At 53.6% G+C, this 16,874-nt stretch overlaps 1 protein-coding gene across 4 annotated transcripts in view; it reads left to right on the top strand.

The window, feature by feature from the left end:
* The window catches only part of GALNT14 (polypeptide N-acetylgalactosaminyltransferase 14), a 148,021-nt gene that overhangs the window by 116,501 nt on the left and 14,646 nt on the right, over positions 1-16,874 (top strand). Inside the window, exons 3-6 of one of the 4 annotated variants that reach the window (XM_007523890.3) lie at positions 7,590-7,688; positions 14,170-14,237; positions 15,924-15,989; positions 16,407-16,528. In XM_007523890.3, the coding sequence (XP_007523952.1) occupies positions 7,590-7,688; positions 14,170-14,237; positions 15,924-15,989; positions 16,407-16,528 (355 nt within the window). The remainder of the gene's footprint in view (positions 1-7,589; positions 7,689-14,169; positions 14,238-15,923; positions 15,990-16,406; positions 16,529-16,874) is intronic. The other 3 variants (XM_060186821.1, XM_060186820.1, XM_060186822.1) reach the window with 3 other exon arrangements.

The raw sequence follows: 16,874 nt of genomic DNA, 5'->3' as shown, positions 1-16,874 counted from the left end.
AACTTAGGCCCAGGCGCCTGCTCTGCTCGCTGGCTGCATGTGAGGGTGATGGCACTATTCCCCCCATCCCCAGCCCAGGTTGCCACAGTCCTGACTCCCCACAGCTTGTTGAATGAGTCTGCCTCCCAGGAGTGCTTGGCCCTGCAGGGCTAGTGTGGGGGTGCCTCTTCCTGGGTGCATACTCTCTGGGTTGGAAAGAACTTGACTGGAACCAGCTTGGGCTGCTACTCATTCAGTGATGGAGGGAGATGACTCAGGAACCAAACACATGGCGGTGAGGCAATGCAAATATTTATTGATCAGAGAGCCAAGGCTTTTAAAGGGAAGACCGGGAGCAGCAAGTCAGAAATGGAAATGGCTAGGAAAGGGGTGGAGAAAGGCAAAAGGGATCTGGAAAGGTAGGAACTTCCTTAGCAACTGTTGTGAGGGTTTTAACTGGTAGGATTAATAATACCCTGCAGTCAGGGAAGCTCTTGAAGGTAGAAAGTAGATCAAAGGAATGGAATGGGTGGGGAGCTTTCGGCAAAACAATGATTATATAGATAGGTCATAGTATCAGGAATGCATGCTGGAGCAGGGAGAGCTGGCTTAATATTTTAAGGAATGCCAGGCTCCTGGAGGCAGAAAAATGCAGGGTGCCTTGTGAGACTCCTCACAATTTCCCAACAGGCCCTGTGTAGATCATTCCCAGATATGGCCCCTTGGACCTGGGGCTGAAGCAGACCTTCCCCTAAGGTGTAGGGGTGGCTGTACCCCTCACCCAGGTCCCTGGCTTAGTCAAGCTGCTCCAGTTTTGAGGATCCCTCCTCACCCCATCCCACACAGATGTTAAGTAAAACATTCTCTGACCTTTGAGATGAGAAGTCTGAGATCTATGTAGTAGCTGCCTGGGGCCCTGAGAGCTGGCTCAGCAGGTAGAACACATGCTTTGCAAACCTGAGAAACTTGAGGCCCCGGGTTGATCTCTGGCACCGCATGCCACCAGAACACAACTCTTCTTTCTCTCTGGCTAAATAGATAACCTTTAAAAAAAATTAAGGAAGCATCCCAGGAAACTAGCAGGGGGAGTGGGGGAGGGGTTCATTCTAGCAGATAGGGAGCATCCCAGGGAGGTGTGATCCTACCTCTTTCCAGAATCTTTTATCCTATGAGCCACAAGAACAAAAGCAGAGAGAAAGACCAATGGGAAATAAAGGCTGGAGTCTGCTGAGGAGAGACTTTGGAGGGTGTAAGAGACAGAATTGGAACCAGGTCACCTGCTGTTCTCTGAGTCACAGCTACTGTGACCTGGTCTGTCCCCAGCTTGGGGTGGGGGGGAGTGGAGGGGGGGAGCAGTATGCCTGCGGTGCTCAGTATGCCTGCAGTGCTCGCTGGGAACTCGTGACTGCACACCTGAGGCAGAGCAGGGCCCCGTCTGTGTCATCTGCACCCAGCCATGCCTGGCCTGATTCCAGCACCCCCGGGCCCCATGCCCGAGCTGCCTTTTGGGAACATCTGCCGCCTCCATTCTCATCACACCCACCCCCTGAGATGACGCCTTGCCCCACACCCACTCGGCTGCCATCTGGGTGCTGCTGGGGCGCAGCTAACACAGGCCTGGCAGCTGGCCTCCCACACGCAGACCTTGTCACCTCCCCCAGTGTCCTCCACACCTCAGTGCCCGTTCACTTGGCTGTTTCCTTTGAGTAGAGCTCTGCTTGGCCCTGACTCTTGGTGCTAGCCAGGATGGAGCCTGGGCTGTCTTCCTGCAGGTCCTGTGTGTTGGCCCCCTCAGTGTCCCCCCAGGCCCATGACACTCAGCTCTCAGTGTTAGCAGAGTCATTGTCCAGGGGAAGCAAGGGGCCAGCTACACAGGGAGTAGGGCCAGATGCCTGGGAGTGGGGGGTGGGGAGTGGTCTGAGTACAGCCCAAGCTCCTGTGTAAGTTCCCAAAGTCAGGGGCCTTCTGAGCTAAGAGCAGGTGACATAACAACAACGGAGGTACAGAAGAAGGCAAAGATGGAGACTGTGACCTACCCTCAGAATAACCAGAGCAGAGCTGGGGAAGCAGGTGCAGAGCAGGGGGTGTCCTGCCCTGTGAGTTAGGGCCCTGAAGCTCTGTCCCTGCCCCTCCCCACCCCACCCATGGAGCTGGGAGCTGGGGAGCCCCAAGGGAGATCTTCTTGAAGCTGCATTTCACCAGTGATGGAGCCCTCAGTTATTCTGAAATTGCAGGCTTCCCAGTGTTTCAATGCCCTTCTTTTATGGTATAATCGCGGTGTGAAGGACGCGGTGTTTAACCTGCAATCTCTCCAGCGAATCAAGTGTTGCGAACCCAATAATGATTGCTGGGACTGTTTTATTCACCTTTAATCATAGCAAACAAGCTGACATCTCCAAACCATTGTCTGTGCTGATGGTGATTTTTTTGTTGTTGAGTTTTGTGTGTACAAGCCAAGGTTCGGTAACGACCTAAGACAAAGATGTCCCCATGGGAGCCACACGTGCCATGGAGAATCTTCCAGAGGCAACTGGGCAGGTGGCTCTGGGGTGGAGAGAAGACTTGACATATGTGAGGTCTCAGATTTGATCTCTGGCACCATTTATGTAGTGTTCTGGCTTCTATCAGTCTCTCAGGAAGAGTTATTGAAAAATTAAATGAAAAGGGGCTAGGGAGATAGCACAGTGGTTCTGCAAAAAACTTTCATGCCTGAGGCTCTGAGGTCCCAGGCTCAATCCCCAGCACTACCATAAGCCACAGCTGAGCAGTTCTCTGGTCTCTTTCTCTCTCTCACTCTTATTAAAATCAATCAAATCAATAATATATATATATATATATATATATATATATATATATATGTCAAAAATTAAATGAAGGGACTAGCAAGGTAGCTCTTTTTGGGAGAAGCTTTGATACTGTGGTGTTTCTCTTTCCTCTCTCTCTTCCTCTCTAATGTATCATTGCATCTTTTATCTGAAAGTATGAGCGTGTTATGGTGAAACCTCAACAATCAATCAATAAGTCATGGAATCTTCACAAAAACTGAAGAAACAAGTGCGAGTAGTTTTGCTGCTGTATTTCTCTAGCTCCAGCCTAGTCAGAGGCTGCCACCTGCACACACAAGCCATGTGGCCAGAGCACTGACCTGTTCTGTGTTCTCATGGGCACAGAGCTTTTGAAGTCTCTCACGTGTGTGTCACACAGTGTCTAACTAACATGGACACATGTCACATGCCCAGTGGCCACACGAGGTAGGAGGCTGCCATATTTGAACGTGGGGGTCTGGGAGGGGCACTGTTTGTTTATTTATGAGAAAGTGAGTTGGAGCAGTGCTCTGGCATAGGCAGTGCCAGGAATTGAACTCAGGGCCACATTGCCTACAAGTCTCACATTTTGCCGATATACCTCCTTTTCCTCCTGGCCATCTGGCTTTATTGTTTGGGCTCAGCAGTACTGAGCCACATTGAAGGCTCACACTTTGGGAAGATCCTTCTAGCTTCATGTGCAAAGGAGACTGGAAGGGGGTTGTGGAACCAGCTAGGAAGGTGCTACCAGAGTTCAGAAGGGCATTCCAGAAGGAAGCATGGTGGATAGAGGTCTTGAGTTCAGGCCCCTGCATCATATGTACCTGAGCCATGCTCTGGTTCTCTCCATCTCTCTTTCTCTCTTTCTTTCTCAATAAATCTTTTTTTTTAATAGTTCAGAGGTGGAAGCACATCTGCTACAATGCGTAAGGTTGAGCACACATGCTACAATGCATAAGGACCTGGGTTTGAGCCCCCAGTCCCCACCTGCAGGGGGAAAGCTTTACGAGTGGTAAAGCAGTTCTGCAGGTGTCTCTTTGTCTCTCTCCTTCTCTATCCCCCCCACCGCTGCCTACTCTCTCAATTTCTGGCTGTCTCTATCTAATAAACAAATAAAGATAATACAAAAAAAAAAGTTCAGGAAAGACCTGGTGGGAATACAGAGAACGAGGCAGGAAAGAGAGAACAGTGTGCAGAAGGAACAGAGCTGGGCTTTCCTCCATTGGCTGGAGGACTGGGAGAGGGTGAAAGTGGAGACTGTCTCTTGGGTTCTGCAGGCTTGTCTCTCGGTCAGCAGGCTTGGCTGAGGTTAGGGGAGGAGGTTCCTCTTGTGGGGGTTTCAAAGAAGGATTCAAAGAGGGTCTTGACGATCCAGGGTAGGGGGCCCTCAGAAGCAGGGTGGCTCCCCTGACTGCTCCCCCCCCCCCGTACCCTGGAACCTGCCAACCTGTTTGGTGTTAAAGTGGGGGTTCTGAGGTACTGCAGTTTGCCTCCCTGTGCATTTGCACATCTTTGTGATGAAACTCGAGGCTTCTGGAATTCTCGGCTGGAATTCTCAGCAAAGGTGGCGGCGGAGGCAGCCGCAGGAGCCGTCTGTTTATGTGAGTGAACAAATTAATCTGCATGTGAAACCCCAGCGAAATCGACAAGCAGTAAGAATTTCATGCCTCACAGCCTATCAGAGCCGCCCGTGAAACGAGATTAAAAGGAATTTCTGATCTTACAGCTGTCACACTCTGAGACCTCGTGCGTTTTTCTTTCCTAAATGGTTGAGCTCTGAGGCCAGAGAGTGCACTGGGTGGGGTTGGGGCTGGGGGGTGCCTTGCTGTGTGTGCAGTCTGGGTCCGAGGGTCAGCATCACCTGGGAAGGCCACACCACCAGGGTCGGCTTTCAGCTGAAGTGCACACCCCTCCCCCCTTTTTTGTTTCTTTTTAAAAAATTTATTTAAAAAAGGAGACATTAACAAAACCATAGGCTAGGAGGGGTACAACTCCACACAATTCCCACCACCAGATCTCTGTACCCCACCCCCTCCCCTGATAGCTTTCCTCCTATTTATCCCTCTGGGAGTATGGACCCAAGGTCATTGTGAGGTGCAGAAGGTGAAAGGTCTGGTTTCTGTAATTGCTTCCCCACTGAACATGGTCGTTGACTGGTCGATCCATACTCCCAGTCTGCCTCTCTCTTTCCCTGGTAGGGTGGGGCTCTGGGGAAGTGAGGCTCCAGGACATATTGGTAGGGTTGTCTGTCCAGAGAAGTCTGGTCGGCATCATGCTCTCATCTGGAACCTGGTGGCTGAAAAGAGAGTTAACATACAAAGCCAAACAAATTGTTGAACACCCCCCCCCCTTTTTTTTTCTGTCTCTCTCTCCCTCTGAAGGAGTCAACCTGAGAAGGATGAAGTAAAGAAAAAGAACTGAGTATGAACCTAGTGGCCCGCTGCACATCTGGTGCTTTCTAATTTGGGCTCATCTTTCTCTCCCTCCTGGGTGAGGACAGGCTTCATTCTGTGGAACTGTGCTGGGGTGTGGCCACTCCCAGCTCGCTGCACAGAATCTGTGATTCTCAAAGCTGGTAGCGACACCACTGCCCCATCCTGAGGGCACTGATATTCTGGAAATATCTCTGGGCTGGCAGCTCTGTCCCTCTTTCCTTTCCTGTTTCACTCCTGTTAAGTTTGGGGTGGGAGTTGGTGGCAGGAGGCCAAGGAGGGGACGGCAGTCTCCCTGGGCCACCTTTGGGGTCAGAGTGGGACAGAAAGTGTGTGTGTTGGAGAGTGGCCATGCCTTATCCCAGCTGCATCTGAGGATCCCCAGGGATAGTTTCCCCCAGGAAACACCCCACACTTTCAACCAGGGACTTGAAACTTCCAGAACTGAAGTCACCACCCAGTTTCCCAGTGACAAAGGTATTCCCAGAGGTCCCCTCTCAGGCCTAGGTGATCTCTGGGACAGTGTGTTGTATGTGTCCATGTGACCTTTACCCTTTCTCTGTGAGTGAGCCAGAGTGGGTCTCCCTGACAGGGACACTCTAGCCATAATGCTGACACTTTTTCTCTCTGCTCTGGAATTGTCTCCTTTCCAACATTTCCTCCTGCTTTTTAGCTGGAGAATAAACCCCTGAGCCTCTAAAGAGGCTCACTCAGCACCATGGCCTCTCCTGTGTGAGGTCAGTCTACCATGTGAGCCGGAGGCTGTGTGCAGGACTCAGGACATGGGGCCCAGTCCCGGCCGGAAAACCCTAGGCCTCCAGGGGCCCTGTCTGCTGTTTAACCATAGAATGGGGCACTGGTTAGACCCTGCTCCTGCCATCTTGGCTTGCAGCAGCATCTCCTGAGCTCAGCCTTAAACTAGGAAGCAGTCACATTGCATCACTGTGGAAACGGACAGTAGAGGACACAGAGCAGGAGAGGGAGGCCCCATCTCCCAAGCCCTGAGGTCCATGGCTCTCCAGCCAGCACTAAACCCAGGGAGCATCTGAGCCCCCCTCCCCCCCCTGGTACCTCTCTCTGCCACCTCAGGGATGGAAAGCCAGAGCCTTGGAAAACCAGAATACTATTTTCCTCGGGCTGGGAGGAGCATGCCTTGCTCTGAGCCACTGTGACAGCAGGTGCTGCCCCTGGCGTCTGTGTCCCCCACACAGGGCCATCCAGCCCACCCTACTACCTGCAGCCACCCCACCCCCTTCACCTTCTCTGCTGCCTCCTCCCCACAGAGCAGGATGGTGAATAAATCATCAGCCACTGCCTGCTGTCTGCCGAAGATCTGAGCGTTGTCTCCCTTCTCCCGTCGGTCCCAGTAGATCCTGCTGTTTGATGAATCATTTAGATCCGAGCTTCTGACTGCGCTGCCTCTCCCCGAGACGTCCTGCTTTAAGGCTTGTGTTGGCTTTCTGGCTGCCAGAGCCCAAGTGGGGCTGCAGCACCCCTTCCCTTCCCTGCCTGGGGCAGGAGGTTGGAGGGGGAGTTGGGGAATGAGACTGCTCAAATGAGTGGGTGGGTGGGGGGCGCCCAGCAGAGGATCTGGAGGATCTGGTGCAAGTTACCACCATCTCTTGGGGGAGGGGAGCACATCTGCATGTGCAGTTCTGCAAACCACTTCAGGGGCTCCTGTGTAAACCCCAGCCCAGCTCCCCTGACCCCAAATTTAAAGCAAAGGTGGACACTGAAAGATGGAAAGAAAAGATGCTTGACTGTCCAGCCCCCCACCCCACCTCAAATAGTAGGGGGAACCTCCTGGGGTGGAGGAAGCCCCTGGTCGGGAAAGTTTTCATTATTAAAATAAGTTGGGGCTGCAGGTATGATGACCACTTGTGGGGGCATGGTTTATAAAGGAGCCATCCCCACTGGAATTGATAGGGACTGTTCTAATTCAAGAGGGGAGGCTTCTATGAGGGGCCTCGCATGTCTGGGGGTGCATCCCTGTAAGTGTTCCAGATTGGTGTGTGTGTGTGTGTATGTGTGTGTGTGTGTGGTGTGGTTTGGGCTTAGAGATGGTGGCTGGGCTGTTGGCCTAGAACCTTTCGAGGCCCCTGCTGGACAGGGCCAGGGGGAGGAGGTGCAGAGCCCAGCCTGGCTCAGGCAGCTGAAAGCCCTGCTCTGTTCTCTGTGTCAGTGCCCTCTGCCTCCCAGTCCTGGGGAAGGGGTGGTGGTAGTGGTAGGGGATCCAGCCAGGCTGGTTCTTGAAGTGCCCCTGGCACCTTAGGACTGGTGAGGTCCAGGGTCTCAGCCCACCAGGCATGGCAGGAACCCCTCCCAGCCTGGCTCTACTCCCCTCGTCCTTCCAACCCTCCCCTTCCTCTCCCAGGTGCTCCACCATGGGCTACTGCAAGGACCTGCCCCCCACAAGCATCATCATCACCTTCCACAACGAGGCCCGCTCCACGCTGCTCAGGACTGTTCGAAGGTGAGGACCCACCTTCATCCTGTCTGTCCATTGGTCTGTCCTCCAGGCCTTTCTGCCTGAGTGGCAGTGCCCCTCCCCTGCTCTTTGGGCAGGCACTGTCTCCTCACACCTGGGTGGCTGGGGCCCTGTCACAGGGGAGGCTGGGTGGTGGGTCACTTGAGTTGGTCACTGTCACCCATTGGGCAGAGAGGCTGGGAAGGTAAGTCCTGATTGTCACAGGTGTGAGCAGACTCTCTCTCACACACACAAGGCACACACAGACCCAGACTCAGACACAGACTCAAGCAGGGCAGGGAGGCCAAGTTGGGTCGCACCTGGCTGAGCGCATATGTATAATGTGCAAGGATCCGGGTTCAAGCCTCCAGTCCCTACCTGCAGGGGGGAAAGCTTCAAGAGTGGTGAAGCAGTGCTGCAGGTCTCTTTCTCTCTCTTTCTCCTCACCCCTATCTCCCCCTTGCTCTCAATTTCTGTCTATATCTGTCTAATATAAAAAAATAATAATAATAAAAACAAGGGAGTCGGGTGGTAGCACAGTGGGTTAAGCACACATGGCGTGAAGCACAGGGACCAGAGCTAGGATCCTGGTTTGAGCCCCTGGCTCCCCACCTGCAGGGGGGTTGCTTCACAAGTGGTGAAGCAGGTCTTCAGGTGTCTGTCTTTCTCTCCCCCCTCTGTCTTCCCCTCTCTCCATTTCTGTCTCATCTAACAACAACAATAATGAAACAACAAGGGCAACAAAAGGGAATAAATACATATTTTAAAAAATCTTTAAAAATAAAAAAATAAAAACAAAACAGACCCAGGCAGGGTACTCACAGGGCACATACACACTCAGGGCACACACAGCACAGACACAGATGGGGCACATGTGCCGGTCTAGCATTGCAGGTGTTTCTTCCAGGGCATGTGCTCTCTAGGTTGGAGAGAACTTGACCAGAGGCAACCTGGGCTGCTGCTTACTCAGCGACATAGGAGAGAGGCCAGGAACTCACGGCGGAGCGAGAAAGCAATGCAATGTCTTTATTGATCAGAGACAACACCTTTATATCTTAGAAACCAGAAGTGGCAAATCGGAAAAGGAAATGGCTAGGAGAGGGGGTGGAGAGAAGAAAAGAGCTCAAAGGCAGAAAGCTTCCATAGCAGCTGTTGCTAACCAGTGGGATAAACTAATACCCTGAAGGCAGGGTGGGTCTCAGGCAAAACAATGATTATGTAAATAGACCACAGTATCAACGATGGAGCAGGGCCTAATGCCCAACACACATGCACAGGGCACATAGAGGGTGTGCATGGTATGCATGCAGGACACACAGAGGAAACATACAAGAATATACAGAAGATACACCACAGGGCACACACACAAACACAGACACACACACAGGGCACACACAAGATGCACAGGGCAAACGCAGGGTCAACACAAGGCCCACACAAGTCAACTCAGGGTGCGATGCCGAGTGTGCACACTTGCAGAGCTCACAGACTGCACACACACACACACAGGGAAGCATACATAGAGAACTCACACACAGGACACACATGTAGAGCACACACAGGGCACTGGCACAGAAAGTGCACTCTTTTTCTCTCTCTCTCCCTCCATTGTCTCTACACATCTCTGCTTGAGCACTGAGAGCACATTCCCAGATGTTGTCCTCCCTAGTTGGGCTCCCTGGGGCCAGGTGTCCCCCCCCCAGGTCCTGAGTCTCCAGAGGAACAGAAAGGGGAGCACTCCCAGCCAAGAATTGCCCCGTGTTAGTCCAGGGGGAGGAAGGGAGTGGCTTCCCCCAGGGAGGAGCCTGCCCACTAGCTGCCACCATTTGTCTGCATGGCTGGGGGACTGAGGAGAAAAGCAGTGCCAGGACTCTGTCAGGGTTCCCCTGCATACAGAGTACCCCCCCCCCCCAGCCTAGCTGCAAGCTAGGGCGCATCTGGGAGAATGGTGATGGAAGAAGCATCTTCCACATGTTAAGACCTTTCAGGCTCTCCCAGTGAGACATCACTTGGAGCATTACAGTGGAAAGTGAGGCTCCTGGGTCCCCCAAATTCTCTGACTTCTCTCTGGCTGTTCTCAGGGCACTGCTGTTGCCTGACTCAAAGTCCTCCCTCTCATCTCTGAGACCTAGCTCCCACAACAACAGGGCACCCCCAAACTCTGCTGAGCACTTTTCCCAGAGAGCCTGTGGATCTGTTTCCTGTCTTCCAGGAACTTGGGGTGTCAGGGGCCCCCAGGCTTAGACTCAGGTGTGATGTACAGAGACAGTAGTGTGGGGGCTGAGAGCAACCCCTGGACAGAACACCAACAGCAGCAACAGGCTGGATAGATGTGAACTTGAGGGTGGGAGCAAGAATGTTTGCTTCTAGAAACTTGCTTGGTGAGGTGCCATTGCAGTGGGATTGTGGACTCCCCCCCTGCCCCCCCAGCTTGTTGTCCATCCTGTCACAAGTCACTGGGTGGGCATGGAATTCAGAGTATCACTTTGTCGCTGACTGAAGGATCTTTTCTAAGAGCACTTTTGTGGCAGTTTCTAGAATTTTAATGGTGTTGCTGCCAGGCAAAGATGTTTAGGGAAGACTATACTCCTCGGTCAGGCCTTTGCCCCTCTATACAGCCCTGTCCAGTAATCTAGCTCCCAAGTGGACTGAGGGTGGGGACTAGAGGGGGCACTTGGGTACACTCAGCCAGGCAGAGAGATTCTCACTAACAGAGAGAGGGGGCAGAGGCCTGCAAAAGGCAGCAGAATCTGCCAGAAGCCTGGTTAAAACAGTCCCTTGGTTCCCCACCCACCCACCCAACCCCCAGACGGTTTGACGGTGAGTCTGGCACAGGACCCAGGAGTCAGCATTTTGTACTACCACCTCACAGATGCATAGTACCCTGATGCACCCCCAGGCCTTTGTTTATTTATTTAATTTCATTTAGAGACACTCGGGTATTTGGAAGGGAGTGGAAAGAAAGGGAGACAGAGAGGGAGAGACAAGAGAGACTCCCTGACACACCTTTCCAGCTCTGTGCTATCTCTACTGCACCCATATAGTGTCAGGGATCAAAGCCGGCAAAGGTGTGTGCTCTACCAGCTGAGCTGTCTCCCAGCCTGGAAGGATCAGCTCTAGTGGTTTCCCAGGTGACACAGATGCTCTGGTTCAGAGACCACGAGGAAGAGCCAGTGCCTTGGTGATAATTCCAGAGGGCTCAGTGCTCTGATCCCTTCACAGGGCTGCAGAAGTGCTCCCCCCACCACCCCTCCACACTGAAGGGGGTACTCGAGCCCGGTGGCGCTGAGTCTGCAGCCCCCCACCCCCACCCCTGGCCTTGTTTATGGAGCGTCTGATAAACCTGCCTGCACAGAACCCAGTTCATGAAGCAATTTCAAAGACGGCTCCTCATTTCCGCCACACAAAAGCCCAGGAAGTAGGTCAAGTATTAATATCTCCCCTTTGACAGGGGGAGGTAATTACCGACCTGAAGGCAGGCGGGGGAGCATGGAGTCAGCTGGGGATGGCAAGGCCACAGGCAGAGGAGACCAGGACCCCAGGCTGTCCTCGAATAATTCCCAAAGGGGGGGGTGGGAGGTGGGGGGTAGGGTTTGAATCACTCTGGTGGACCCTGCACTCCAAGCAGGGCAGTGGAGGGAAAGACATGGAACAGCATGGAAGGGGCCTGGAATAGCCTGTCCCACCCTGGCCCCCGAGGACAGATTGGCTTGGCTGGTGAGGGGCTGCTGAGCCATCCTGGCAAAGACTTCAGGGTTTGGGTGGTGGTGGAGGGGGTGGGGTGTGCAGAAAAGGGGCATCTGGGGCAGGTTGGGTCCCCTTAGGCCCCTGTCCTCCTGGTCCTCCCTGAAACCTCAAATACCTGCTGGTCACAGAGCCCCAGTCACAGAGCCATTCAGCCCAGAGCCACCAGCAGCGACGGCACCGTCTATCACCCAGTGGCTCTTATGACAGGCCCAAACAAGCCAGGTGTTGCCAAGAAATGCTCTAATTAGCACCGACTGCTGACGATGTCAGGGTTTTTTTCCCCCGTTTTGAAACCCTGGAACATTTTTTATTCGCTAATCATCTCTCAGTTCATCCAGCGGATTCACCATTGAAACTCTCAGAGGAGCGGGCGTGCATTTCAAAGAGCCACAGGGCTGGGGGAAGCGGGTGAGGAATGGGGACACTGAGCACAGTGCAGGGGCTGTAATCAGGCCTTGTTAGCAGCCTTCTTCCCGAAGCCCCCCCCTCCCTCCTGCCCCCTCTGATCAGAGGGGTGGTGTTGGGTGTGCCTGGGGTTTCACCAGGGCTCAGGGCTGGGTGTCTGGGTGCCCGCTCCCCAGTTGCCATGGTGAGTGTGAGCCTTGCTGGCTAAAGGCCACCCACAGGCAAACTTCCCTCCTGAGCATCTGCTTCCTGCATGGAAAGGGTGGCTCCCCCAGAGTTGGGTACAGGATTAGGCGCCCCTGCCCATCAGGCCCTATTATTGCCCTCTCCTGACCTGATGAGGGGCGCCTGGGAAGGGTCCCACAGTAGGGGGTATGACCCAGGACAATTCTGGGAGGAACCATGAGGTTTGTGGTGACCAGGAGATACAAAGTGCAGCCCCTCCCCCTCAAGTCAGGCCCAAGACCTGGAGTATACGCCCCCCCCCCCCCCCCCGCAGCCTTAGCACCCCAAGGCCCCATGGTCAGTTCCAGGCACATTTTCAGCAGTGCACCTGGGCAAGAAGCTCTGCCTCAGGGGAATGGGCAGTGACAGAGCACAGGACTCTCAGGTTTGGGGTCTAGGGTTTGATCCCTGGCGCTGCATAGGCCAGAGTGATGCTCTAGCTCTTTCTCTGGGTCTGTGTATCTGTCTGTTTCTAATTAATAGGTAAGCATTTAAATTGTTTTATATTTATTTATTTATTCCCTTTTGTTGCCCTTGTTTTATTGTTGTAGTTATTACTGTTGTTATTGATGTCATTATTGTTGGATAGGACAGAGAGAAATGGAGAGAGGAGGGGAAGACAGAGAGGGGGCCTGTGAAGCGATTCCCCTGCAGGTGGGGAGCTGGGGGCTTGAACCAGGATCCTTATGCTGGTTCTTGTGCTTTGCACTGCCTGTGCTTAACCCGCTGTGCTACTGCCCAACTCCCAATAGGCAAGCATTTTTAAAAACTAGGATTCACTGCCACGCCTCCAGTCCTTTAGTACCCTCCCTGAGTTGGCTTTAGTATGTGACTATAACTGAGTGACTCCTTTTGGTCCCCAAAGCCCCCAGCTCTAGACTCTGATGCTCTTCTTGGGCTAAGGAGAGGGAGCCCAGCTCCAAGTGGGGGAGGGCCCTAGAGGGCTGCTGTTTGGGTGTGGGGGGGTGTGGGCGGGGGTGGGGGGACGGGACAGTTGCTGACTGGTGTCATTGCAGGGAGCCATACAGAAAGCAGCTGTGATTCAGAAAGACCCCCCTCCCCCCAAGACCACAAAAGAGTCGGCTGGGCAGGTGGGGGAGGGGGGCCTGTGGTCGAACCAGGTAAAGCTGGGACAAAGCTCTGGGTGACATGTTCAGGTAGAAGCAGCAGCGATTAATCCCGGGTTCAACGTGAGGCTTCGGGGGGAAGCAGGGTCCCGAGGATGACTCTAGAAGTTCTCTGTGGGGTACAGTGTGGTCTAAGATATTCCCAGATGCCAAGGCTCTGTGCTCCATCCTTAAAACCCATATTCACGATCCAGGGCTTGGTGAGAGGTGGGCCTTCTGTAGAAATTCTTAAGATGTGATTCTGCACCACACGGGAGCCACAGGGGACTTACAGTTTATCACATGGGAGTTGCTGGGATGCTTTGGTCTCCCTGACCTCAGAATCCTTGTCACCCACAACTCCTTCCCACCTTTCCCCAGTTCAGCTGCAGCCCCCCTTCCCCCACCTGCCCAGCCCAGCCGTCTGTGGTCTGGATTCTGAGTCTTCCCACAGTAAAAGAGTTGACTCCCCAAAGCCTCTCTCTTTCTCTCCCTCTCCCTCTCTCTCTCTCTCTCTCTCTCTCTTTCTGTTTTATTTGATAGGATAGAGACAAATTGAGAAGGAAGGAGGAAATAGGAAGTGAGAAAGAAAGATGCAGACCTGCTTCACTGCTCATGAAGCTTCTCTCTTGCAGACTGGGTGTAGGGACTTGAACCCAGGTCTTTGCATGATAGCATGTGCACTCAGCCAGGTGCACCACTACTCAGTCCCCACTCCTGGGTTTCTTAAACAAGCACACTGTTCTCCTGCAAGTTAAGCATAGTCAAGTACTCTACAGTTACAAAGAGACCAGCATCCGTGGTTTAGTCCTGGAAGCCAAGCTGTGAGCTTTGGTTGCATACACTGGAATCTTTCTGTCCATCCACAGGGAAGGCAGAGGACTATCCTAGCTGGTCACTAGTGAGCAGTAGGACCAAGCTGCCACATTGCCCTGAGTGCCATGGCATCTCTTCAGAACCCATGTCCCTGAGAAACTCTAATCGTCTTTACTCTGTCCTCACAGCATCCTGAACCGCACCCCCATGCATCTCATCCAGGAAATCCTGCTAGTGGATGACTTCAGCAGCGACCGTGAGTGCAGCGCCCCTGTGTGGTCAGACTGGAACTCAATGGGTCTCAGCCCCTGGCAGCCTAGTGATGCTGGTGGGGGCAGGTGGGGGGTGAGGGAGAAGGGAGGTTATCTGTGGCTCTCTGGAGAGGGGCAAGTTTCTTTTTATTTATTTATTTATTATTGGGTAGAGACAGAGAGAAATTGAGAGGGGAGGGGGAGGTAGAGTGGAAGAGAGACAGAGAGACATATGCAGCCCTGCTTCACCACTCAAGAAGTTTTCCCCCTGCAGGTGGGGACCAGGAACTTGAACCTGAGTCCTTGCACACTGTAGTGTGTGCACTTAACCAGGTGTGCTACCACCTGGCCCCAAGGGGGAAGCTTAGGTGGGAATGGAAGACTGAGTCCTTACATGGCTCAAGCTAAAGATGCACCTAGCATTCAGAAGATGCCCAGGGTTGAGGTGGCATGCAGGCCTTTTATTCAAGGCCCAGCACCACATGGGAACACCATGAATGGCCCCAGGGAACTCCATGAATGGTGGAGGGGGCATACTTAGCCACCCTGGCAGTGCCCTGTGAGCTGCAGGGGAGAGCTGTCCCCTCAAAAACTGAGGCTCCTGCAAGGAAGCTGTAGTGTTTGCTTTTGGGTTGGGGGTGAAGTGTGTGTCAACATCTCTGGACACAGAAGAGGTGAGGGGCATGTGGAGACCCCCTTTTGGAAGCGCCTTCCAGCAGCACACAGTTGACCTGAAGCTTGCTTGAGGCCACTCTGCACAGAGTGAACTGCATTGTGTACTTACCATCATTTTATTTTATTTTTATTATTTCATTTTTTGCCACCAGAGTAATCACTAGGGCTCAGTGCAAGCCAGTCAAATTCACTGCTTCTGACAGCTAATATTTATGTGTTTTCTTATTCATTAGACAGGACAGAGAGAAATTGAGATGGGGAAGGGGAAATAGAGAGAGAGAAATGGAGAGACATCTGAAGACCTGCTCCTCAGCTTGAGAAGCCTCCCCACTGCAAGTGGGGAGCAGGGGCTCAAGCCGTGGTCTTTGAGCTTGGTAATGTGTTCACTCAATCAGATGTGCCACCAACCAGCTCTATTTTTTTCTTTTTTTTTTTTTTATTTAAGAAAGGATTAATTAACAAAACCATAGGGTAGGAGGGGTACATCTCCACACAATTCCCACCACCCAATCTCCATATCCCACCCCCTCCCCTGATAGCTTTCCCATTCTCCATCCCTCTGGGAGCATGGACCCAGGGTCCTTGTGGGTTGCAGAAGGTAGAAGGTCTGGCTTCTGTAATTGCTTCCTCGCTGAACATGGGCGTTGACTGGTCGGTCCATACTCCCAGTCTGCCTCTCTCTTTCCCTAGTAGGGTGTGTCTCTGGGGAAGCTGAGCTCCAGGACACATTGGTGGGGTCTTCAATCCAGGGAAGCCTGGCCAGCATCGATTTCTTTGTTCCTTAATGAGCAAGAGGCCTGGGCCCAGGCCTTCCTCCTCCTGCCCCTGCGACCTCCATGGATGCTGTTTTAATCTTTTTCAGTCCTGGGTGGTGGCTGGGACCCAACCTCCTCTTCTCAGATGCAAGGCAGGAACTCTGCCCCTTGTGCCACCCCCCATTGGGTAATGGGGTGACTGGTGGGCCCATCCAAAGCCCACAGTCCCCGGGGTCCAGCCCTCACAAGTTCTTCCCACAGCGGAGGACTGCCAGCAGCTCAGCAGGCTGCCCAAGGTCAAGTGCTTCCGCAGCCCTGAGCGCCTAGGTAGGCGGGTGCCAACGTGGGGTTGCTGGGTGGGTTCTAGAGGGTGCTTGGAGGTGTTGGGTACTCCTGGGGTTGCTAGACAGGTTATGGGGGATGTTGAAGTGCTGGGTGGGTGCTGGGGGGTACTAAGGGGTGCTGGGGAGTGCTGGGAGTGAGTGCTGGGCAGATGTAGTGGCCCCTCCTCTGTCAGATGTAGCCCGGAGAGCCCCCTGGCTCTTTGTCCCTGGCAGGTCAAGGGGGCGCCTGGGGGTGGTGGTAGGGTGCTAGGCAGATGTGGCAGCTCCTCATCCCAGAACTCAGCTCCAAAGCACCCCCTTTGTCCCTGGCAGGTCTGGGGGCAATGGGGATGCTGGGTGGGTGTGGCGGCTCCCCCCCAGGACACAGCCCCAGGACCCCTCCACCCCTTGTCCCTGGCAGGTCTGGTGCGGTCCCGCATCCGGGGCGCTGACTTTGCCAAGGGCCCCACTCTGACCTTCCTGGACAGCCACTGTGAGGTGAATAAGGACTGGCTGCAGCCACTGCTCCACAGGGTCAAGGAGGTGAGCAAAGGCAGCGGGGAAACTGAGGCAGAGTGGCCTGACTAGGCTAGAACACACATACTACTCAGAACCAGTGGTCGGGAGCCTATTGTGTGCCTCCTCCAGGGAAGAGGAAGTGGGGAGGACACTGGTGGAAGTACCTGGACGAGTTGGCAGGGCTCTGACTGAGAACAGGGAGCTTCCTGAGTGCTTGCTTCAGCAGGGACAGTTGGATGGTTCTGCTGATGGAAACAGAATTGCGGTCAAGGGGCAGCTTTGGAGAAGGGCTGGAGCTCTCCTGAAAGGCCATGTCAAGTCCCCCGGGGAAGTGGCCTGTGTCACACTGGGTCCCAGTCTGGAGGAGTGG

Source organism: Erinaceus europaeus, chromosome 3 (assembly GCF_950295315.1).
Source record: "Erinaceus europaeus chromosome 3, mEriEur2.1, whole genome shotgun sequence".
Lineage (NCBI taxonomy): Eukaryota > Metazoa > Chordata > Mammalia > Eulipotyphla > Erinaceidae > Erinaceus > Erinaceus europaeus.
This window is presented reverse-complemented; position numbering and strand designations above follow the sequence as displayed.